At 42.9% G+C, this 24,756-nt stretch overlaps 1 protein-coding gene across 1 annotated transcript in view; it reads right to left on the bottom strand.

The window, feature by feature from the left end:
• LOC138604140 (alpha-1,6-mannosylglycoprotein 6-beta-N-acetylglucosaminyltransferase B-like) overlaps positions 1–24,756 on the bottom strand; it is a 60,868-nt gene that overhangs the window by 13,506 nt on the left and 22,606 nt on the right. Inside the window, exons 5-11 of the mRNA XM_069675997.1 lie at positions 24,215–24,288; positions 22,824–22,991; positions 19,460–19,624; positions 15,899–16,068; positions 3,292–3,423; positions 2,167–2,300; positions 1,307–1,437 (exon numbers count right to left, since the gene is read on the bottom strand). Of these exons, the coding sequence (XP_069532098.1) occupies positions 1,307–1,437; positions 2,167–2,300; positions 3,292–3,423; positions 15,899–16,068; positions 19,460–19,624; positions 22,824–22,991; positions 24,215–24,288 (974 nt within the window). The remainder of the gene's footprint in view (positions 1–1,306; positions 1,438–2,166; positions 2,301–3,291; positions 3,424–15,898; positions 16,069–19,459; positions 19,625–22,823; positions 22,992–24,214; positions 24,289–24,756) is intronic.

Below are 24,756 nucleotides of genomic sequence, written 5' to 3'. Positions count from 1 at the left end.
TCACACACACACACACACACACACACACACACACACACACACACACACAGCCCTTTATCGTCCTACCACCTCCCCCATTTACACAGACGTCGATTCAGCTCTCTTACTACCTCTGCTGTCACCTCCACTTCCGTCTTTGTACCTTTTATACAGAACGACAAGGCAGAACTTTATAGCAGTCCTGCCTTGAACATGCTGTGTAAAAGAGACACTTTGGACCCCTTCTCAGATAAAGCACGTATAAGCTACCTGCTAGACAAATCCACAAGCTCATTTCATATTTAATCTGGTAGTAACATCCAATCACCTTTCAGGCAGATTTCCGTCCGGTCTGATACGGGTCAGTCTATGAAAACGGTACATCTAATAAGGAGCAGGTTTGATTCATTGATGACTGACGCCATTCGGGCATCTTCATAAACAACCAAGATGACTTCTGCTGATGTGGGGAGTTTCAAATGTGCTACCGCGTGAGTATTAAACAAACTGAAAGGTAGTTTATGTAATGTACAAATGTGACACGACACGGCACGGCACGACACGACACGACATGGTACACTTTATTGTCCCCGTAGGTAAACGTGTCTTGGTTCACTAGCAGCTATAGCCGGATTTGTATGTTGGAAAAAGCTACCTAACCGAACAGCCCACCTCTACATCACACATTTCATTGCTCTGATTGGTTGCACCTGTTGATAACGCCCCTTTGGAAATCGAAAAACTAAAAGGTTCCAGACGTAACATTAACAATTGCAAAATACTGCAGGTCCTTTTTGCAATGTATACCAGGGATGTAAACACAACCATCACTGGACTACTGTGACACTGAAAACAAAGAAAAAATTGGAGGATTGTCAGGCAAATTTTGAAGGTACAGGTAACGTCTTCTTCTTTTTTCCACATTTATTTCTGATGGATATCACCATCATCTTCATCCTGGATCAAAGTGTGAGTCACACTGAAGCTAAAACATTTTTGTGTTCAGGTTTTACAGACTAATTTCTCTAAAGAAGAACAACTTTTGATTAAAGTTTCCCTGATATCTTTGTGTGTCTCTGTGCACCTCCCCTTCCACTTCTGAAAATCTCCCTAAATCATGATTCTATTAAAACTTTATAGGTGTCATGAACAACAGTAACAAACATTTGCACTGCTTGTATAATCTGTAGAAGTCCTGCATTCTGCACACATAACACTTCTTTACGACCTGACAAAGCTGCTGTAAATCCTCCTCTCTTACATTAAAAACATGCCACAAAACATTGTGTATGACAGATTTCGGCAGGAGTTACTGTGCGATACTGACCTTCCACCTGCTGGCTTCTTTGCCGTACACAACCGCCATATTGTTCACCTTGTTCCTCTGAATGTTCAGCCTCTCCGTCTCGTTCAGCTCCTCCGCCACGAAACCCATAAAAGAGTTATCTGGAGTGTGGGCTGCCAAGGACAAACAAAGGCAATTGGCAATACAAAGTTACAAGTCCCTATTTCATGTCTTAAAAAAACCTGATGAAACTAAAAGGAGCTGCTGCGGAGATCCAGAGCGCTGCGCAGAATACAGATCAGAATGTTTGTAATTTACGGTTTAATTTGTGTATTCTGCAAGGTGTAGCAAGCCTTTCTTTTTAAAGGCATGTTTATGTTTATATATCTTTGTTTGTTTGTCTCTCGTGGTAATGGCCTCCCTTCTTGTGGACATATTGCACAAAAGAAGTTTTTGTATATTTGTATAGTTTCAACCTGTGTGTTTTGGACTGCACCTTTAATATTCAACAAAAAAGTATTTTCAGGCATTTTCCAAACCCGAGCTGAGAGCTGAAATCTTTCACAGCGTCGGCTTTGTCAAAACAGCGGGGCTGCCGATTGTCGCCAAGTTAATTAGAGACTGCACAAACAGCTGAAATGTCATCTGCTGCAAATTTCACCAAATGTGCCGTGAATGTTTGCTTTTGTGCATCTCTTGGTGTTTGTTTGTTCTGATGGTGCTTGGTCACAGTAGGTGGCTTTAGGCATCAGCACAGGCACAGCTGTTCTAAACAGATCTCTGCTGTTTGAGCCCCCGGAGCCTCGTCTGTTACGGCCTCAAGACATTATGATATCACACAATCTGATCGTCATACAAAAGCAGGAGTGCAGACCAAAGAGACCAAAGAGAAGTCCACATACGGAACATGGTCATGTACTGCTGGCCGTGAAGGTTCCAGTAGCCCCAGTTGGTTCTGTAGCCGTGCAGCGTGGCGTACTCCTCGTGGTTGTAGGCAGGCTCCGTGCCGAAGGTGTCAATCACTCGGATGTGGCACCTGGGAGAGAAAGTTGAATTTTGTAATACATTCTCCTGGGAATCAGGATGCATGCACAATGAGAATCCATCTGCATCACAACATGCTCTGAGAATTAGACACTACAACAACTGAACAGCCATGTAAAAGCTGTCTCTCTCATCTCATCTTGTCGTCAGAGTCCTGGTTTGTAAAGCTGACGCAGGCCTCCAGGTGAGACACCTGTGGCTAAAATCACAGCCTTGTTTCACGGCCACCACAGGGCCCCACATCATGACACAACCAGTGTCAAACAGTCGGACCAGTACGACTCCTTGAAAGACATTTAAAACTCTCTTGCCATGCGAGTCTCTTTGAGTGCTCTTTCGAGTGTCAAGTGCTTAAAATTCTCTCTGATTATGTGAAACACTTCAGCAGGGAATAGATTACATCCCTTTGACTGCTCCAACACTAAAACATCAAAGAATAATATGTGTTAATGTCAAACTCAAACAGGCTGGAACAGGAGGTAACAAGGAGGAGACATCGTGCGTTTAGTCGACAATGAGACATGACAACGAGACAAATTATATCAGCACTTCATCAGCAGTGAATATTTACGCTGGGAAGTCAATACTCCCTTCATCTGATGCAATCTGAGATTTATCAACATTCTGCATCTTCCATCAGAGTCAGCTGAGGGGAGGGAACTAAAGTGTTGGTCTGTGGATCCGCTGACATCAGACTGGAGGTTTTCACTTCCTTCTTCTCCCCAAGAGAATTCAACATGCACGAGAAGCAGGAGGGATTTAATGAATGTAGCGCCTTCCTCCTCTTCTGCCTTCACAGTACAATGTGGAGAGATACTAATTGCAATACCTCATAATGTAATTTGCATGAAGGCACCAGCCTGCGACACCAGCAGGTCAATAAGCAGGAGTGAAGAATATAATTAGAAACCAATTACTTCTAACAAACTAAGAGCTAAACACACAGAAGTGACAACATCTGACAGGAAAGAGAGAAGACTGACTTGTGTTTCCTCAGCGACAGACCCATGTGCTGCTTCATCTGCTGTAAGCCGTGGTAGTCTGTGTAGATGAGGTCGAAGGGCAGAGGTCCCGTCAGAGGGCAGCTTCCTCTTCCTGGAGGGACGCCCAAAAACCTGTGGACAAAGCAGTTCTGCTGTTATCATCGAAGTCAGCCAAACAGCAGGCAGAAAAAGAATCACATTGGAGACGGGAGGAAGAGAACGAGAGTTCGTATGAGCATCTTAAAAAGTATTCGGCGCTCAGTCCATCGAAACATTTCAGGGTGTGACGTGAAGGGCAGGAAGTGTTACCAAGGAAACTTCCACATTTAAAGACACTAAGGATTATTACGTAAAAAACATGAGTGATGACAGAGATGAGATCATTTTACTAGAATCAGTCTTCATCATCTTGTTCAAATCACCAAGGCGCTAAAAACAGGTGGTTTTGATGGGCCTGCCCTACTTTTCACAGCTGTTCTCTGCAATATCTCCCATTTCTCTCAAGATGTTTGTGTGTGTGTGTGTGTGTGTGTGTGTGTGTGTGTGTGTGTGTGTGTGTGTGTGTGTGTGTGTGTGTGTGTGTGTTTGTGTGTGTGTGTGTTAGTAGTTGCATATATGAGCTGAGTGTGGTCGACAGAGAGAGTGTAAAACAGGAAGAATGAACGAGCCCACCAGCAGTTGTGAAGCAGTCAGACTTCTCGGCGAGACGAAAGCAAAACCGTTCAACCGAAAAATATTGAATTCAACGCTACGAGACAAACGAGACATGCAGCAGGTTCGTCTTTGAGGGGTGATTTTAAGCGTTATTTTGGCTCAATCTACTTCTGCTGTGATGCTGTGTTAGCACTAACCACTTCAAAAGTACCACAAATGTTCCTTTTCACAGTCGTTTTCTCACACAGCTCTCTAAATTACACTTCTTAACGTGCTAGAGAGGCTGCATGGCTAGAGGGTTCTCGGAGGTGGCATGTTCTCCCCGAGCATGTGTGGGTTCCCTCCGGGTACTCCGGCTTCCTCCCACAGTCCAAAGACATGCTCGTTAGGTTCACTGGTGACTCTAAATTGAACGTAGGTGTGAATGTGAGCGGGAAAGGTTGTCTGTCTCTGTGTGTCAGCTCTGTGATTGACTGGTGATCAGTCCAGGTGTAACCCCGCCTCTCGCCCAATGTGACCCTGAACAGGATAACGCTATAGATAATGGATGGACGTCTACGTTACCTGCCTAGAGACTGTGGATGTAAATTAGTATTCCTTCTAACAATGCCGTGTTTACATCTTTTCACACTGACGTCCAATGTGCTTGGTACCTATTAGGCAAACTAATAAATGAATATGTTTTAGCATGCTAACATGCTAAACTAGCATGGTTTATGTGATTAAAATGACACCATATTAAAGGAGCAGTTCGCCCCTGGAAAAAGCCGCCATCAGTCAAAGCTGGTGTTCTCTGTAATCGATAGAAGCAATATTTGAAATTGGCACCATAGCTGTGGAGATAGTTGTACAAACAGCTCGTGGTTTCGCCCATTCTACATTCCTACAACACCCAGCATGCATTGCACCCCTCCCCCTGAAAGGAATGGCCCAGTAAGAGACACTGGAGTCGAATACGACCGTTTCCGGTGGATCTACTAAAAAATCCTCAGGTCTGCAGTCTACATTTCAAACCTGACGATATTGAACTAGTCATCTGCCAGATGACGTGTTTTACGTAGTCTCGTGGAGGTTTTCCAGGGCCCATTGGAGAAGCAGATAGCACCCTCCAAAGGCACAGAGAGAAATTGCATTTTGATCTACCATGATGGCATTAGCTCCCCATAATGGCATGATAGGACTGAGGACTTTGATATCAACCTACTTGCATTTTCACTGTAGGTATGTTAGCATGCTGATGTGGGCAGCTAGCTCAAATACAGCCTAAAAAATCCACTTGTATGGTAGTAGACGGAGTTTCTGTCATGAGTTGTTTAGTTATGTATTTTATTTGTATTTTATTGTTTATATCATTTCCTGTCTTATTTTGTTATTTTCTACCCTTGTGATGTTCTACTTCCTGCCTTCGTGTGTTCTCTCCCTTCTGTTTAATCTTAAACCGTGTTTTATTTTGAAAAGTGCAGTTAAAGTAAGTGAGGAGAGCGTCGCTGACAGCTGTAAGATGTTTAGCATCACATCACATTCACATACTTTTGAGGACCATATCTACACATGAATTAACATGTAAACATGGAACACAATGTCGTAAAGATGGAGTGACTTGGGTACAGAAATCGATACAAACAACAATGCTGTGAGTATAAATCTAGTTTAGTGTATTTTTCAATAGTTTTCAACAAAGAGAAGCAAAAAAAGAGCCTCATTCTACAAAGACAGGAGTTATAAATGTGTTGTCTGCACGGCTTCAGAGCGCTGTGCTTTCAGCTGAGATGAAGGTAGCTCTTTGTTTGAGCAGAACACAATCGGCGGTTTTTATTCCAAGAGAAAGTGCTGCTTTGTCAACCTTCAAAGTTCTTATGAGCCACGTCACCGAACAAAACCTGCAGCAGAAGAAGTGGAGGGACACATCAGAAAGGCTGCTCACAGGAGGCAGGTTGTTACAGTGCTACAATAATACAGCTCACTCGTGCTTCTGTACATGTGACGACATTATAAACAGCACTGAGGACATCAGTTACATCATCTCTGAAGTGCAACGTTTAAATGATAGGGCAATAAAATAGATACTGCAACCAGATTTTTTGCAATAAAATACAGACGTCAGCCTCGACATCCAGGACTTTAAATGGAAATGCAAACTTTCTGTCATGAAAGGAGTTTATATAAAAAAAGATTGATGTCAAGGCTTCTTACCTCATGTTTAAAAATATAGCGAGCAAAAGCATACTGCAGAAAAGAGCATGCTCAGTCCCTTGAAAATATGAAGCTTGTAGTGTTTTCAAACTGCTGCCACTTTATAAAAGTTCTCGCAGCTGAAGTCACAGACCCTTGACCTTACACTCCCTCTTCCTCTCGCTGCCTGGTTTAGAAACACACCCAAAACCAAACACACAAACACCTGCAAAAATAAAAGCGCCTGTATCGATCTTTCTTTGGACAGAGAACATATTCAGTCGGCAGTGCAGCCTTGTGAAAAGAGGCATGGCTGCCGGTTCCCCTGTAGCAGGCGGGATAATGAGCGTGAAAGTGTCAGCCAAGGTGCTTTAAGCTGCGCTCGCTGAAAGGTGAACGCCCAGGCGATCAGTGCTTACACAAACAAAAGTGCTTTTCTTTACTTGTATTTATGTCCTCTAAAGTTTGCAGTATGCAGCCAGGTGGTTTAATAACAGTCCAGGTGAAGGATCAAACCACAGTAAGGCCCAAAATCAGGTAAGTTAGTTACGAGAAAATAAACGTCATTTAGATTAAAAGGTGATCTACAGATAAAGGGAGGAAAAGAACTTAAAAAGAAAACATGTTGATGTGCAAAAATGTGCTCAATGAAGTTTAACGATCACAAGAAGGAAAATTAAGTTTTAATGTTTAATTAAGTTATATCACACGAGAGGGAGTGGGGATGTTCTGAATAACAGCTCTGCTGTGATTCGGTCGTAGGCGGCAAACTGTAGTAAACAGTTACAATCAACAACAGATTATTTTTTGCTCCACCAACTCAACTAGATTCACAACTTAACTGTAACTGGACTCTTGTTGCCAAGCAACCTAAACATTGTCCTGCACTGTAGCCGTCTCAATTCAGGGGCTGCATCCCCCGAAGGACGCTGTCTATGAATGATGAGTCGTCCGCAGCCTGCGTAGACGCTAAGGCCGGACTGAGACGGTCTGGTCTATGGAGGACTTCCTGTTACTAGCTATCAAAACTAACATCATGTAACCTAACCTATCATTTAAAGACAATTTGTTTCAAGGGCCCTTTCTTTTCAGCTATTTGATTGAGTTGAAACCAAATTATTTTACATGTAAAGTAAATTCCTCGGCCGCGAGTCCGCCATCTCGTTTAAATCTCGGGATATGTTGGCCGTGAAAGATGCACCCGATGGATGCTGCTGCAGCATTTGTCGGCCGCTGTGATGTAATCGGCCTTCAAAGACATCCTTCGAAGGATGCAGACCCTGAATTGGGGCACAGCGTCTGTGTCTACAGGTTACCACAGATCAGCTGTTTTATATAATGTACATTTATTTGTTTGTTTTAATTTATCAAGTCAACCAGTGAAACACCTGAACACCTGGCTGAGGCGCAGAGATACACAGAGTAAAAAGTCCCAGTGATGTTGTTCTCTGTATCAGCACTCATGGAACGCCTCTTATCCAATCAGATTACTTGGTCTGAACTAACTGTTGTTGTAATAAACCAAATGATTAGGAACATTTTGACTTGATGATGTTAAAGTAATGACAATAGTCTGACTATTGTCAGAAACTGACGTTGCATTTTGTGAATTTTGTCTAATTTTTCACAATAATTAATTGAAATAAACGTGCATGTTGTTTCTGTGTGTGTGTTTTTGCAGCCACGTCGGAGGCTTCCCTCGCCTGTGGTGTGTATGTAGTATAAATGATGTTTGTGCACGAGAGAGGATTCACTGTGCGAGTCTAAGTTTGAATTACAATCATAGTCGTGCAGTAATGCGAGAGCAGATGCATTACAGCGACTGTTTGTGACTCGGCTCGCCACTGATCCACTGAAGCTGCTGCTGCTCACAGGTTTAATTGGATATATGCAAATCCAGGCAAACTTTAAGGGAAGAGTAAACGGATTAAAGAGCATTAGAGAGACAAGAGTGAGGAAATAGGAGCACACATATATACAGTAGTGAAGCACACATACATTTAGTAAGAGAATAGTACAAACAGCTAGCTCTCTTTCTGTCTTTATCTCAATCAAACATGCAAACAGACACAAGAGATTAAAGATAAGGAGGGTATTATTTTATCTTTCAGCAACAAATCCCACAAACAATGAATCTATCCTTCTGACAAGTACTGATGTGTCGCCTAAGACTGATACAGTCGCCAGGATTCACAACTTATCTGTCATCCTAACTGCCGATAGAACAAATAAACTGTGAGGGATGAATTGCAAAAAAGAAGAGACTGCAGAGACGGAAAAAAAAAAGGTACAAAACTTGGGTAAATTTCCGGACAACACTTGCAAACCACCATCGGGCACAATTTGTGTTTCACAGCTGGTCACTGGCACCATGGCAGCTCACCAGTTTGGGGAAAAAGGAAGAGAACCAGAGAAACAAACGAGCGTGAGAGACTCCACAGTCACACCGCATTACTTCTTAAAGGAAGGCTGCACAGGTCCAGCAGGGAGGGGAATTGGCCGAGGCAGATTTCTAGGCACACACGAGGGGTTGCGGCGGGGGGCAAGGAGTTTACGGAGGGCTCGCAACATGAGGGGAATGAGACAGGCGGAAAGGAGAGTTGATGTGCCACTGTTTGTGAAGCAGAGGGAGCGCGGTGTGGCATGCTAATCAGCTACTTGAGACAGCAGGATGGCAGGAGGAGACAAAAAGTCGGATGTTGGCGCTGTTATGATCAGATACAGCTCATGTGTCGCCTTGATGTGCAGTTTCTGGCTTGAATTTCTGCAGCTCATGAAGATGTAGAAAAAGTTACAACAGCTTATTATTTGCAACTTAAATAAGAAATAAATCTTTGTTTTTGTGTTTAGTAGGAGGTAATGAAGTGCAAAATCAGCAGCTCCTTTGTGTTTTCTCTTCCCTTTCTATTCTGGAAGCTCTTTGTTGGCTGTCAGCAACACAAGAGGAAGTAAAACGTAGTTATACTAAAGAAAATATTATAATTTTGGGGCGTGCAGGGACATAAAAACTGTGTAAAATTCCCTTAAACCTTTATGGCATTTGAAAAATCCAGGATTATTCTGTAAAAATCTTAAAGAAAATAAAAACAGAGCCTTTTAGCATAAAATACATTTAAAAACACTGTCCACTGTTGTATTTTATGCAACTAAATGCTCTAAAGCCACCAAAATTAAGGAATATCACACTAAAGTTGGTTGCAACACAAGCACTGGCACACCGATGGCACACACTGGCTATTTTTAACAATGCTACGGTGTTGCTTATATCTTGAAGTGGAGATACAAAGCACAGTAAGCAGACGGCTGCAGGGTGGAAGTGCATCAGCACAACCTGAGATTGGCAGCATAACAAGGCTCTTTGCTGGAGCTTTAATGTTTCCTGTTGTACACTTCAGAAACCCTGCACATCCATGTCATTAAATCCTCTCTCAGGGTTACTGATCACAAAGCGCCGGCTTGACTGTATGCTTGTAGCAAGAAACAAGGTAAAAAATAACTGTGGTTGTTCACGGTGCTCTGTCAAAAGCTCCAGAGAAGTCGCCAGATGCAGTCATACACTAATGTGCATATTGGTGACGTCCTCATGTACTTATTTGCATTACACTTAGTGGTTGTGAGGCTGCCCCAGGCCAGCCCCGCCCGCCCCTGACTGCCTGCGCAGTGCTGCTGCGCACGGGACAAGAAGAGAGCGGAGAGAGAGCAACTCAGAGCTGTTGGCAGAGGAGCCGCGAACTGCGATTACTCTGTGCAACATACATGGGAATTAATTACAATATAATACATTTGAGGAGTCTGAAAATGAATTTGTTGCTAGTCGCTTTTTAGAAAAAAAGTCACAGAGGGGGTCTGAAAAGTCACAGAATCTAGCGAAAAAGTAGCAGCACTGGGATGGGAAGCTAAAACGCTGTTATGATGTCGTACTTCTTTGTACCAGGTTGTAAGTCATTTAAGTATACCGTATACAGGGATAGTTTTAACTGCTTCCTGATAAATGAGCAACTAAAAAGACAGCTGACAATCCAGAGGGACATCAGATAACTCATTAGCTAATCAGCTAATCTTAGCGTTCAGCAACTTCCTAGCTAACATTATCGTTAGCTGTGAATTTACACTATTCTATCGTAGCTAAAGCTTTTAGCAACTTCCTTAGCTAGTAAGAGGCTGAATGCTAATGTTAGCTGTTGTCTGATCATAGCAATAGGTTATCAAATATGTTGTTATAACTTGAAACATGACTATATTTACTGAAACCATTTCCTAGATTATATTATATTAGCTAGGAATCTACACCTTTCCTACTGCGCAACACTACCACACTAACAGTGATATTAGCTTTCGGCATCCCTCTTAGCTAGTAAGTGGCTGAATGCTTATGTTAGCTGTTGCCTGACTGTAGCTAATGGGTTATTAAAAGTGTAAATAGAAATATGAATTTTCCTTAAACCAATTCCCAACTAATAATTGTGTAACTGTAATATTAGCTTTCAGCCTGTCCTTACTGAGGAAGTAGCTGAATGCTATTGTTAGCGGTTGTCCTGTAGCTAATGGTTTTAATATGTTGTTTTAACTTATCTCAAATGAAATGTGACTGTTTTCCTTAAGCCATTTCCTAGCTAATATTATGTTAGCTAGGAATTTCTGTATCATGTAACACTAACACACATTAGCTTTCAGCCACTTCTTTAGCTAGGAAGTAGTGTTAATATGGTGTAAATTCCTAGCTAACATAATATAAGGTAGGAATTGGTTTCAGGACATATGTTTTAAGTTAAAACAACATATTTGATAACGCATTAGCTACAGTCAGACAACAGCTATCATTAGCATTCAGCCATTAAACTGTAAAATTAGCTTTCAGTAGCTAATGGGTTATCAAATATGTTGTTTTAACTTGAAATATGACCATATTTCCCTCCAGATTGTCACTTTCATTGTATTTCTGTTAATGATCAAAAGTGAAGTGATGAATTGATAGTGATTTTTGGGTTATTACAGCTAGACACCCTGGATGTTGCGTAAGAGGAACATGGTCGCCATTTGAATACGGTCAATCGGAAAATGTGTACGCACAGCAGCACCTTTGTTTTGTATGCCAAACAGGTAGCCTACTAGAAAAGTGTCTGAGACTGAGTGGCATCCTGTGGTGGTTTGGGCTCTTAAGCAATAAAGTACTGGTTCCTTCAGATTATCTCAAAATCACATCACTACTGCTTCTACTAGTATCGGTGTGTGAGTGCATTCATTCCACACTCTGCTGACGGAACAGGCTGCAGCTCCCTCCACCCTCCTTGTTATCTCCCTCCTCTGTTTTCTCCCTCCATCCATCCACATCTCTTCAGGTGTTAAGACACCATGTCTTTCGCCGGCTAATTACCCATGTCGCATTGGGAGGGGATGAGGGAATATCCCCAGGTGGAAGTGACAGCTGTCTTCCCCTCTGCAGAGACGGCATGCGACAAGTGCCGCTGGTAGTGACAGATATGATGTCACAGCCACCCGAGTCTCCACCTCAATTAAAGAACACGCGGGGAAGATGAGCGACAAACACCGTACGCTCTTCTTTTCTTTTATTTCTACACTGCTATTTGTCTTTTTAACACTGTAAAAGAAAAAAATAGAGGAAGTGGGTGATGGATAATATTTTCTGTTTAATAAAAGTGCAGCAGCATTAAAATGATATCACGGAAAGTGGTTGCATCTTAAAATCGTAATGTTCAACATATGGCCTCTTTTCAAAGATTAAATGGGAATTAGTTTCTGCTGTTGAATCAAACCTGCAGTGAAACATGCGCTATAAAAGACTTGAGCAGATGCATTTTCAGCCTCACAGCCTGTGATCATAAATCGATAAGAAGAAGAGTCTACAGACATGCTGGCAGCTCCATGAGGCTTCGCTAAGAAACGCTTTGTCAGTCGGATAACATTTTTACACTGACAATGCTAACCGCAATTTTAGTTTAGCCTGTTAGCATGCAAACATTGGCTAACTCAAACTCAACAACTACAGCTAAGGATGATGGGAATGTCCTGAGTTTTGCAGCTATGTGGTCCTTGAGCAAATTAAAATGATGGCCTTGAATAAAAAGTCAGGGGATCACCAAGGTTATTGTGATTAATCCTCAGGAGGATGTGTATGTGTAGACCAACTTTCAAGGTAATCCATCCAATCATTGTTCAGATATTTCACTCAAAATCCTCAAATGTCAACCTCATGATTGGGAAAAGTCTAACCTCTGGGAACCATGAATGTCTGCACTGAACGTTCTGCAAAACCAGTAGGTAGATGCTGAAATGCAGGATGCTGAACGTGTAAAAAGTTTGAGCTGCTGGGGCGATTGAAAGAAAGTCAGCAAGAGTCACCCTCTTGGGACCGTGACTGTGTGTACAACAGGTCAACCAAATTTTGCTGACAAATTTCAGTGTAGAGTAACAACTGTAGGACTATAATCTCTGAGATGTAAGTGGTACATTCGGCAGAAAAAAATGGCAAATTTGTGTGAAAATAACTCAAATTTGCGCATAAATTCTCTCTGGACACCCACCCAAGTGTGTAATGCACTTAATATAATTGTCACCCACAACCTTGGGGCTGTTGTTTGTTGCAACGAAAAAACAACTGAAACCACGGATTTAAAGTAGCTCTGTACATATATTGTCTGTAATGCAGGTTTGTTTACTTGTAGTATCCATCATGAGGTCGTAGGGTAACTTCCATGTGTGATGGTAACCCCTGTGGCAAACAGGGAGCATAGAAACGTGTGTTTCTGCAGCAGAGGGTCGCTCAGTTTCTCTCCTCTTTGAAGTCTGCTTCTTGTGTGCAGAGAAAACAGGTTAAATCTGCTCCGAGCTCCGTGCCATGCACACCTGTGTGAGCAGCAGAGCCAACAGGGCAGAGAAGAGAAACAGGTGAATCGAGAGGGAGGGGGGCGTGAACCCCAACCTACGTTTTTGGGGGGGTCGCGGCCCAAAAAGGTTCCTAAAACACTATTTTGCTAGTTTTTGTTTCTCGGAAGTTTATGACTTTAGAATCTCATAAATTTGCCATTTTTTGTGTCAAATTTACGACTTTTATGTCTGAATTTTGTTAAAAAATATTTATTTCTTATTAACTAACATGTTTTTTCCACTTGTGTATTGTTTATGTATTTGTTTATGTTGTCTGCAAAGGGCCTATAAATATAAATTGGCATTCTTGCTAACTCTGGCATGTTTACAACTTATAATTTTATCCATTTTCTTCCGATTATCCGGGGCCGGGTTGTTTATACTGATGTTCATTGCCAAATAAATAAACAAACACATATTAATATTAGACAAAAGGCAGAGCTGATGCTGCAAAGTGAAAAACATTCCTTCTGCTTCCATCTGCTCAATCTGTTGTTCACAGTGTTTGAATTTACCCGTCTTTACCTTACAAATGGTAAACCTTAATTGAAAGAGAAATACATAAACCTGGTTGGGGGACGTCCCTGTTCACTCCCCCACCACCAGGAGAGGTTCTGGGTTAAGGGGCGAAACATCTATGAGCGTCCCCAGCTGGTGACCCTGCAGCTAACAAGTTGGCACCGGTGGAGGTGCGGCAGGCCAAGAGCCGAGCAAGAAGAACACCAACCAGTTCAGATTAAATTAAAAATTTAAATAGTTAAATTGCGGAGGGAGAAAAGGAGCAATTTAATAACTGGATACTTCCAAATGCAGAATAATTATGCAGAAATCCCGACTACAGGGAGAGACTAGAACGTGATGTTCAGAAATGAAACCTCGGTGGAGAATCTGCAGGAAAAATAAGCCCGAGATCTCACCGAAGAGAAAAGGCTGCAAGAGGGATGTGTGAGCAGAAAGGATTCGTCTTAGCAGGAGGACAGCAAGGGGCGGCTGCAGCCAGAGTGATGACTGAATGAAGCCACCAGAGAGCATGAATGTTGCCCATTAGAGGCAATTATGTGCTGCAAACCAACAGCTTGACTCCCAGTGTAACTAATCTCCTGGTGTGGCTAATCTGTCTATCTGAGAAAAAGCTAAACATATCCACAATCGCGTCCACAGAAGAGCCACAGCAGGCCGTTCATAGATATTAAGCTGCTTTCCAAAAGCCTGGCTGGGAAAGTGAAGAGTGGGAAATGTAAATAGATACAAGCCTGAGGGAATCTGTGGGAGCACAACCCACATAACGATCTGTCAATTTAACAGCGTGTGGGAGAGTAAGAGTAAAGGATGGAGAGAAATGTTCCCTTTTTCTGTTCATTAATAGTCACAGAGAGGGGATTCATGGATGTGCAGCATCTGCCGTTATCTGGCCGATTTAAGAAGCCGTAAAAAAGAGCACACATCTGGGTGTGTTTTGTTTGTGCTGCGAGCAAAGAGGGAATATGGTCGCAGCCCAATAAAACCAGTTCAGCTCTTCGTTATAGTTTCTCTGAGGCTGAACACTTTATTTCCTGATGAATACAGACAATATCAGCCCTAACTGCACTGTTTATATGAATGCATATACACCAATAAAATCCCTCTCCGCTGCGGAATAAACACACTCACTATATTCAGCTGTTGGAAAGCATTTGCTCTAACCTTGGCCGATGTTTCTTTGTGAGAGCTCCGTCCGCATTTTTCTAAACATCTCTGGTTATGTTCCCAATGATTCAATACACCGTGACACCAATTAGCGAGCTAAATAACAGCACGGCCAGCAGAAGCATTCCCACTGCGACATCCTCCCCACCTCACTGATCTCCCCACACTGTTTTTATCAAAGCTGCTTTTCTTCACAGCCTGAAATTTCAGATCAAAGGGCAGCTCTAACTCATCAATGCCTTCACCTCTTCCCTACAGCAGGGCATCCAGTGCTCAATAACAAGCGTGCATTATCATCAGCCTGTCTGCTTCACACCACCCACAGGCTGAAAAGAATCGACAGCAAATCTCGTCTTGTACACGATCGGTTTCCCCGACCGGGCAGCGTGAAGCCGGGAGCAGTCCGGAGAAAGTTCACTGCAGGACTGGACCTGTCTTTTTTTCTGAGCTCCTCTCATTCCACCTCAGCAGCGTGAAAATCAATAGTCTTATATTTTTAGATGAAACCATCTGCTCTGCCTGACTGGAAGGCACATTGTGTATATGTTTGTCCAGAGGCACTCATGTTTGTGATGACAAGAGACAAGCCCGTTATCACTCTGGAGTCAGTGAGCTGCGGCGGGAAGGAGGCGACACAAACTGTGGAGATGCTGTCAAAGCCCTGAGGCTGAAGCGACGCTCTGCAGGAAGGAGAGAGAGCTTACGTGTGTGTGGACAAAAGGTGATCAAAAACAGGATGTGGGTCGCTGATTACTCCTCGAGAACGCAGCACAGACATCAGCATTTTCAGCCAACTAATAAGCCAAGAAGTTCAGTTGTAAGAATGCCGATACCAGAATTGGTAATGCCTCCGATCCGGCCTGAAAGGAATATTTCCTCTACAGCAAATAAAAACAACAAAGGTACAAGACAGATTCAATAAAGAGTTACACAACCAGGAGGCACTAGTATGGAAAGGGCAATATCTACCAATACCTAAGTCTAGGTATGGAATATATATCAGCAAGGAATAAAAGGTATCAGAGCATCTCTGTTCCATACAAGCTGAACAGTTGATTTGTTGCACTTTCATGGAACAAATAATGATTGCTGCACAGACGCCACAAATAGTCCCACATTAAAATTAACTCTTGCACATCACCTGCAGCTGTTCAGCCTCCAGCTTGACAAACAACACGATCAGAGCGTGAGAAGTCAAATCTAAACTCACCCGTGCAGCTCCTTGAGGGAAACGGAGACCTTCAGGTCGTGTCCGAGCACGTGGAGGGCGCTGAGGATGTCGGCCCATTGCACCATCTCACCCAGAGGGCCGCCCTTCAGCACCTTCGGGCTGAACACGTCCCCGGACTCCTCGGTCAGGAAGCCGACGTGAACCAGAATCTGAAGGAGAAGAGTGGAGGCAAGAGAAAGTTTAGTGCACAATGTTTTGTTTTTGTTCCTGTCGAGAACGAGTCATTATCTGCAGCAGTTTTAGATGTTTATATTCAAACAATCTCCAGCCCTGCGTGGTGAATAATCTAGGTTTTGTGAAGCAATTTTCACCGACGCTTCAATGGATCACTTATGAATAAATTCAGATATTTGGCATGGATCAGCGATGTCAAAATTTATATGTAATTTAGGATGTAATGAAAGCCAGGGAAGCAGAGTGGCTGTGTATTCACACCAACGCAACTCCCAAGAAATACAGTCAGCTGTGCCTGGAGTTGGAATGAAAGTTGATCTGCTGAGGGATATTTGATATGCAGAGCGACAAATGAGCGCTTCAGTTGCTGATGAGGAAGGATGGAGTTTCCCGGGCTGGTAAATATGTAATGAAATTAGATTTTAATTAGATTCTTCAACAGATGGCAGCATTGATTTTGTTTTTGATTGTATTTGTCTTAAGTGATAACAGTAGATACAAACACGATCCCTTTAAAATAGCTTTAAACCTGTTTATAAAGATGGACTACGTGTCTCCATCTCCTCTTGTTGTACAAAACAAATCCCCCCCGGAGCGGATTTGTCTCCAGAGTGTGTGCAGCAGAGATCGGCTGGTGGAGCCGCAGTATTGACTTCCCGCCCCTTCCTCTACCCAAAACACACCTTTACCTTGTGTCCTTGGCGTGTTGGAGCCCTCAGGTGTCCTTGGCGTGTTGGAGCCCTCAGGTGGGCTCAGTCTGCAGCAGAACAGCTTCTTGTGTCGGTCTGAAGCAGATATTCACGCTTATGGAAAGTTCAATGACTGTAGTGTTAGTGTTAGTTACGTCTCCTCTCGCCGTTCCTCCTCTACTCTGTCTTCGCTTCTGAATCCAAAGAAATATTTCAAATTTTATCTTTCATTTCACAAGTTTAAGCTTCGTCTAAATCATGTCATTGAGGTTTTGTTTTTATAATAGGTGTCTTTTTAAACTTACATTTCTAACTATAAAGTTTATCAGTTCTGATCAGACACCAAACTAATTCAAAGTTTCATCACCAACACCGCTGACACAATGATTCCCCCGTGTGTGAGACACAAATCTGTTCAGCCTGCAGCGCCGTCCACTCGATGAGCTCCACATGTTCGATGTTAAACTCAAGAGCCCGGAGCTAAATGTGACAGAGATCTGGTTTAGGTTTGGAGAAGAGAACGGTTTAATAAATAAGTTAGATAAGAAGGAGAATTAAGCAGGAAAGGAGTTGAAAGTCTGTGGGTGTTGTGTTCGGCTTTGTGAAAACAGGTTCTACATCTTTGAAGACATACTGGTACTCTGAGGGATTAAAGAAGCATCGTAAAATCAAATATGCAAGTAAATTCCTCACTTTTTTCTGATTTCATTCCGAAAATGAGAACACACAAAAAGAGCTTCCACAGAGCAGATACGGATGCTGCAGCAGGGAGAAAAACTTGGCCGTAGATGGAAGTGAGAGCATTGTGTTACCCTCGTTATCATCCCTGCTACGAGTGAGTCATCACGCTCACATTGTTGTGCTTCAGGTTGGAGTACACACAGATGGAAAATGTCCATCTGTGACTCAAACATCACATTAAGATCACGTAAGAAGTCAGAACCAGCAAATGAAGAACGTGAAGCAGAAAAAATGGAGACAGGATTTCAGGAGACATAAAACATCTCTTCTCTAATTTCTATTTCTGTTCCCGCTCCTGCATTCAGTGTGATGAAGCCAAGCCTGCAGGGCCTGCGTAATGGACAGTCACCATTACTGTCAAACACACCATTACAATAAACAAAGCCGTCTCCCCGGTGGGGAAGAAGAAGGCATTTGCGAAGAGTGTAATGTTATTTACAGAACAAGCTTTGATTTATCCAGCGGAAAGAAACTGATCAAACCGCACACACACAAACACGCAGAGCAGAACGCCAGGAGGCTGTCAGCTCATTTACAAAAAACAAAACACGACGAATGAATTCATTTCCTTTGTCATGTTTGATTTAAGCTGCTGGAGTTTCAAGCTTTTAGCTGTCAGCATCAGACTGAGGCTGGTTTTAATCTCAGTGACTACAGGGGCGTGTCCACGTCGAGTTTTGACTGACAAAATATTGTTTCCTTCCTGTAAAAAAATTATAATTCACAGGTGGGGCTTGGTGTTCAGGATTAGTCTTAATTTTAATTATTGTGTATTGTGTAATTGTGTAAATGGTCGAAGCAAAGCAGAAGAGGCTGAGATATCCTTTTACTCCCTAGTATTGGTCAAGATGCCAAAACACTGGATCATACATTTCCCATAATGCAACTGGACAGCATCTCAAAAATGCCTGAAAAATGCACACTTCTATAAAGTTCCCCTTTCCCCTTTTTCTGAGGGCTCCAACACGGTAAGGACACAAGGTGTGTTTGGGTAGAGGAAGGAGCGGGACGTCCCCCAGCCGATCTCTACTGCACACACTCTGCAGCGCCCGCTCCGGGGGTATTCTGGCTTCTTTTTCGCACAACGAGAGGAGGTGGAGACGCGTTGGTTGAATTACTGACTGTGTCGACATCCTCTTTGTTCTTTTTACAACTTTATTCTTGCCAAACAAAACTGAGTAGCCTGTGGTTCAAAAAAGACGACAGCTGGCAACCCACAGAAAAACAATTGAACACCAAACAAATGTGTGTGTCATCGCTGTAACAGCCACAAAAAGGCAAAAATAACTCCCTAATCAGAGGATGAAAGTGAGGCAATTTGCAGCACTGAGTCGGCGCCATGCTCAGTGTGGGATGTTCTGCACCACAGTCGGTTACTGTAGCATGTAAAGGCTTAACATACGAGCCAGGAGGAGTCTGAAGTCATTTTTATGTCTTCAGACGGTTGCAGCAGGCTGTGTGGAAATGTCCCTTTAAATGTCGGCAGTGAAAGTGCACCAAAGCCAATCAATGCCTGCTACAGTGACTCTCCATCATTATCTACTCAGCATGTAACTCAACATTGTGCGATTCACGCCGAGACGCCGCAGATAAAAGAAGAATGTGTAAGTCAAACTAAATGTCACAGCTGTTCTGGTAACTTAGCAGCATGGCATGAGGCATTAAAGGACTGTCTGGCTTTCTTAGAACTGTTTGATCCCAAACATCCAGCGCTAAGTGCTTCTCTTTCTTTACTGCCTAAACAGATGGATTTACATCAAATTAGGAGCTGAAGAAACAAGAAAGAGAATCTGTTGAACTACAAGAACCCTTCTGCTGGCTCATCATGTTGCAACCACGACACTTTGAAAAGATGAAACCACACACAGACTCTCATCCGACACTTTCATCCTCCGGTGGGTGCAGGAGCAGATTTAAATGAAGAATGCCGCCTCACCCTTTTCTGCTCCCTCCAGTGATTGCGGAGTTTGTCATCCAGCCGTCGAGCAGCCGAGGCCCACTGAGCAGCCAGCCTGCGTATGCGTCTCTTCATGAAGCTCAGGGATTCCTTCCCGGTGCCGACCTGCTCCAGCAGAGTCCCGACGTCGGACTGGAAAACAGCCTGAAACACAGGAGACAAAAATTAGACTGATTTCAAGAAGCACAGTTTTCTTTGGCGATGGAGGCAGCACACAGAATATTGTGACTTCCCTTCAGCAGAATGTTCTTATCTGACAGCTGCACACAGGGCGCGTTGTCCTTCATCTGAACTATTATTGAGCAGGTACTGCTTAGACGTAGAGACAACTGTGTGTCTCCTGTTGTTTGCTGTGTGATAAGTGTTTCTCAGGAGGGCTGTCCCTCACTTCTCCATGAGACAGGAGGTTGAAAATAAATCAGTTTTTCTAATAAAACTCACTGAAGCCCTTTTCACACATGCACTCCTGACAATTTCAAGAACATTTCAAGCTGCCGCAGTTCCCCTCTACATATGGGTTTGTCTCATGAGGCAGGACATGACATTAAAAGTATGCTGCCGTCTCCGCAACTGGAGAACAATTTCAGCATCGGCCCTCACAGTCTGCAGACATCTTTGCTGTCGTCTTGTAAGCAAACCTTCTTCTTCAACCTTGGATGTTTTTAATCATCCTGTGTGTGTGTGTGTGTGTGTGTGTGTGTCGCTTTTCTGGTTTGATACAGGTCATGACCCCGCCCACTCGCTCACGGTGAATGTTGCTGCTGTGTTCCCACATCAGTGCACCCCGACTTCTTGCGGACATGCGAGGAGGCTTCTTACGAAGAGGCTGCAGAAAAAAGTCTGCATAAAGTCGGGGTGAAAAACCTCTGCTGTTTGCGTTCACTAATGCAGCCCACCCGGACAATGTCAGGAGTGCAGTGCGAGTGTGACAGGGGCTTCAGACAAACTCGTCTCTTATAGTGTGCTTTATATTTCACTGTACATTATCCCTTACAGAGAACACAGAGAGCCTGTCATATCCTGTTATCTGTTAGAGTCTGGGGGCTTTCAGACGGGCTGCCTGAGGGAATCCTGGATCTTCCTCATAAACAGTCTGCTTTCATTTTATATCTCCTCCTCTGCTCGCTATAATCACTGCCTCGCAACACAATACCAGCATGGGAGCATTAATCAATGGGGTAACAGCACTGGAGAAGCACAGAGGACTTATAAACACGCAGAAAGGAACCTGATATACACAAACTGTCCCTCTCACATTCACCTGCACTGTAAAAGATTCTCTCTGATGCTCTTTAAGGCAAAATCAATATGCAGAGCTGTTCTGTCCTCTCACAATGCAGGTGAATTATTGCTCTCCAGAGCGACTCCTGTACGGCACAGCGAAATGCAGAGCACCCAGGGGAAGCCCGGGGATTAGACCCAGTGAATACAGGCGTGCAATTAGAGCAGCAGGCAGGGCTGCAGAATGAATTCACATCAGGGCCCGCCGAGCTGGCTGAACATTACTCTGGGGAGAAAGGGGAGGAGGGGATGGGGGCAAACAGTTGGGGATAGGGATGGAGGAGGGATTTTAAGCGTGATGTGTTGGTGCTGAAATTAGAAACCAAATGGTGCAGCGGGGAATGACAGTGAGAGTACAGTCTGGGAGCTATTGATCACAAAATGACGTATTAAATGCTCTGCTAAAAGCACTCTGAGACAGCAGGGCTAATAACCGTGATGTTTAGCATGTCAATTTCAATCGCAATTTTCACCTCATGCTCCTGATAAATGTTTGACATGTTTTGCATGTGTACAGACTCCAATGTGCCCTCTCAGTTGAGTTGTCTTTATACTCAGAGGTAAAATTTGAACAGATAGTTTGTTCTCTTTGTGCAGGATCTCCTCATATTGAACAGGCGTGAAACCAACCAGTTGTCTCTAGTGCTGCTACAACAACCGTTTGAGAAACAGGGTGCGGTGTTCCTGTTTGTGCTTTTGAGGACTTGAGGAGACTAAAGTCCCACTACCTTTTTTCTCCTTCAGCTAAATGCGTTGTTGTGAAATTAAATCATTCATTCAAACCTTTATTCAAGCCTTGAAATTAATTGAGTTTTCCCTCATTTGTAATGATGTGAAGATGCAGAAATTAAGTTAAATAAAAATTCATAGCTCTTGCTGTTTAAAGAAAATATATTGCGTATAACCTGGCAGCCGGATTCCCCCCTCTCCATATCAATATGGATATCAGAGATGTCGCGCTGTATGCCATTAGAGAAAACCTACCTCCAGCAACTGTGGACATGCTGGAAACTTTAAACTGGTTCCTCCACAGGCCTATACTAACATCTAGTCTATGTCGTGTGTTGGTCTCTTCCTTATTCATATATACAGTATATGTAAATGTGCACTAGATGTAGTATGTATGTGTGTGCTCATGTATATGGATGTGTAGATGTGTAAATGTATTTATTTTCTCCTTTCTTCTCTTTTTGCATTATTTTTTGTTGTATTATTATTATTATTGTACAGTTGGCATTGTTTAGGAAGGAGTAAGTTCAAATTCTTTTTTTCCATATAGAAAAAAAAAAAAAAAAAAAAAAAAAAAGAAAATGCAGAATTAAAACAGATCAAATAAGGACCGTAATTATCAAAAAATTCAGTGTATAAGGCGCACTTTTAATACTTTTTTTTTCATCTAAAAAGTGGGCAGCGTGCTATACACCGGTGAGACCAATATACCAGTGTAAAATGAAGAGAGTGGTATTTTCTTGTCATACGATGGCGCTAAAATCTAGCTAAAGCTTCGTCACAGACGCGCAGTCATGATCGCCAGTGCAGCCGCCATCCTCACAACAATCAATGTTATCGTAGGCTGAGCTCAACTAGCACACCGGTAGCTAGCAGGATTGCAAAGTCGACATGGCGAAAACAGTTGGTAGGCTTTAATTTGTGCGTGTTTTGAGAGTGTTTCAAATGAAAATAGATTTAAATAGTGTTGAAATAACTTGTATAAATGTTTTTTTTAATAAATAGCTATGGGAAACCATGTTTCCCTCTGAGATACCCCCAAAAACAGACTGCGTCTTATATTCCAGATTTTATGGTAATATTTGCAAGTTGAAGTGGTTTGGGATTACCGTCTTGGATTAGCCCCAAGACATGAGAGTGACAGTCCAAAAACTGAACCAGAATAGTGTCATCTGCATAAAGATGGATGTTAGAATCAGTTATCAAAGAGACAATATACTCAATATAAAATGTAAATAAGACCGGGCCCAGGCCTGATCCTTGTGGAACACCTTTTTGATTGGATTAAAATGCATGATGAATTTAAATGGATGATATGCAAATGTTGTGTCACCTGGCTCTTGGGCGGAGGCTTCAAGGTGGGCGTAGCAGTCTGATTCCTCCAGGCCAGTGGTGGACAGAACCACTCCACCTCGCTCAGGTAGACCAGAAAGGAGCAATCAGAGCCGTCCACGCCGTAGAAGGCGTAGCAGGGGTCTGAGGTCCAACGAGCACGCATCCACTGCAGGGCAAAGATTCAGGGAAGCAAAAGGTTATTAGCAACTCTTACATTTGACTAAAGAAGTAAAAAGGTGCCTCAAGGGGCCGGATTAAAATTCATCCTCGGCTGACAAAAGGTGGATTAGCCTGCAGGCACTTTGCTGTCATTCTTTTCCCTCTCACATATTAACTCCAACTCCAGCAGAAAAATGGCTCATTAATGAGATGTTATTTTGGTTTTAGGCAAACTACATGAAAAACAGGAAGTAGCAGCTTCTGGTGGCTTTACAAGTGGAGGCAGCGGAAAATAATGAAGTAGTGAAAACATCGGTGTGGGACTACATGAGGATTTTCTCTAGCTCCATCCCAGACACAGTTAGCACTCTTTCTTTACAGGCGGGGGTTGCTCAGAGGTAGAGAGGTAGCACAGTAGAGAGTGTTTTAATCTGTAGATTGGCAGTTTGGCGCAGTCCAAACACTGAACCCCAAATTGTACCCAAAGGCAGAGTCATCAGCGTGTGAATGTGTGTGACAGTGATTAGTTAGATCCTGATGGACAGCCTTGTACTCTGCAGCTTCTTCCATCAGTGTGTGAACATGAAAGGCGCTATATAAGTGCAGTCAATGTATTGTAGCTAAAAAAACATCCATCCATAGCGTCAGAAAACAGTACAGACTCTGGAGGTATACTATCGTCTGTATGGCCCACACAAGCTCTCTTATTAGTACAAATTACATGTGTTTGGACTGATTCGAATATTTATAGACTCCATCCATAAACATGACTGCGATTCTAAAAATACACATGTGCCAAGTGTGTATATATGTGGAGTGTGGGAGACCGTAATGCACACCTCTTCTCTGCAGAAGGTACATTTTCTTTTAATATATTCACACATTTCTTCACATGTTAATAGAAGGAAGCAAGCTAGGGAAACGCTAATGTTTGTATCGTACAAAGTTAAATTTCAGTTTCAATTGAAGCTACAGGCTTTCTTTCCCACCCATGTGTGTGTAGAAATAGTTATTGTGTGTGTAAAATCTTTTTTTTTATTCTTTTCAACATGGTGTTTTTCTCTGCCGTCACCCAGAACAATTTGTTTCTCAGACCCCCCCCTCGAAAAGAAGCTCTTATCTTGTTATAACAAACTTATGTAGCACCAAGGTGAGCGCCTGAGAGAGGACAAAGGGCTATTTTCTCTCCGTGTGAAGATGTTTGGACTTAAGCGAGATATGAAGACTTACATCCATCTTGCTGGCACAGTCTGGATAACGGGGGTCTTTAGGAGTATCACATTGTCCTAAGCTGCCGTCTCGAGCTGCAGAGAAGAAAAATGCGGGGTGTTTATCAAAGGCTGTAAACACACTCCAACAAAAAGACCGACCTCATCAGACACCGGCTCCAATCAGCACAAAAGCTGCTGCGTGTGGATTATTTTCAGACGGTACACAGAGGAAAAAGTCAAACACAAAGAGGAAGGTGATAAAACAAACTTTAAAGGTTCATCAAAAATGTCTTTGTAGTATTTTTACGTCTTTAATGCCAGTCAAAGTATCTGTTTTTATTTTATTCCATTATCTAGCAGCTTTTATGTTTCACTCAGTGTCTCATTAAAATGCTTCAGATTTCATGTCCGTCGTCATACTGTGCGTTTATATTTAAACAAGGACCTGAACCTGGCTAAGACTTGACAGCAGCAGGAAGTAGCACTTTTTGTCTTTGTTATGCTAATCAGACACAATGGCCGTAAGTATGTCTGTGGTTGTGCATCTTAATTAACCTTAGT

Source organism: Semicossyphus pulcher, unplaced genomic scaffold (assembly GCF_022749685.1).
Source record: "Semicossyphus pulcher isolate SPU_LCO1_2020_fin unplaced genomic scaffold, fSemPul1.0.p SCAF_25, whole genome shotgun sequence".
NCBI lineage: Eukaryota > Metazoa > Chordata > Actinopteri > Labriformes > Labridae > Semicossyphus > Semicossyphus pulcher.
Note: the sequence above shows the minus strand (reverse complement) of the source record. Positions and strands in the feature narration are given on the sequence as shown.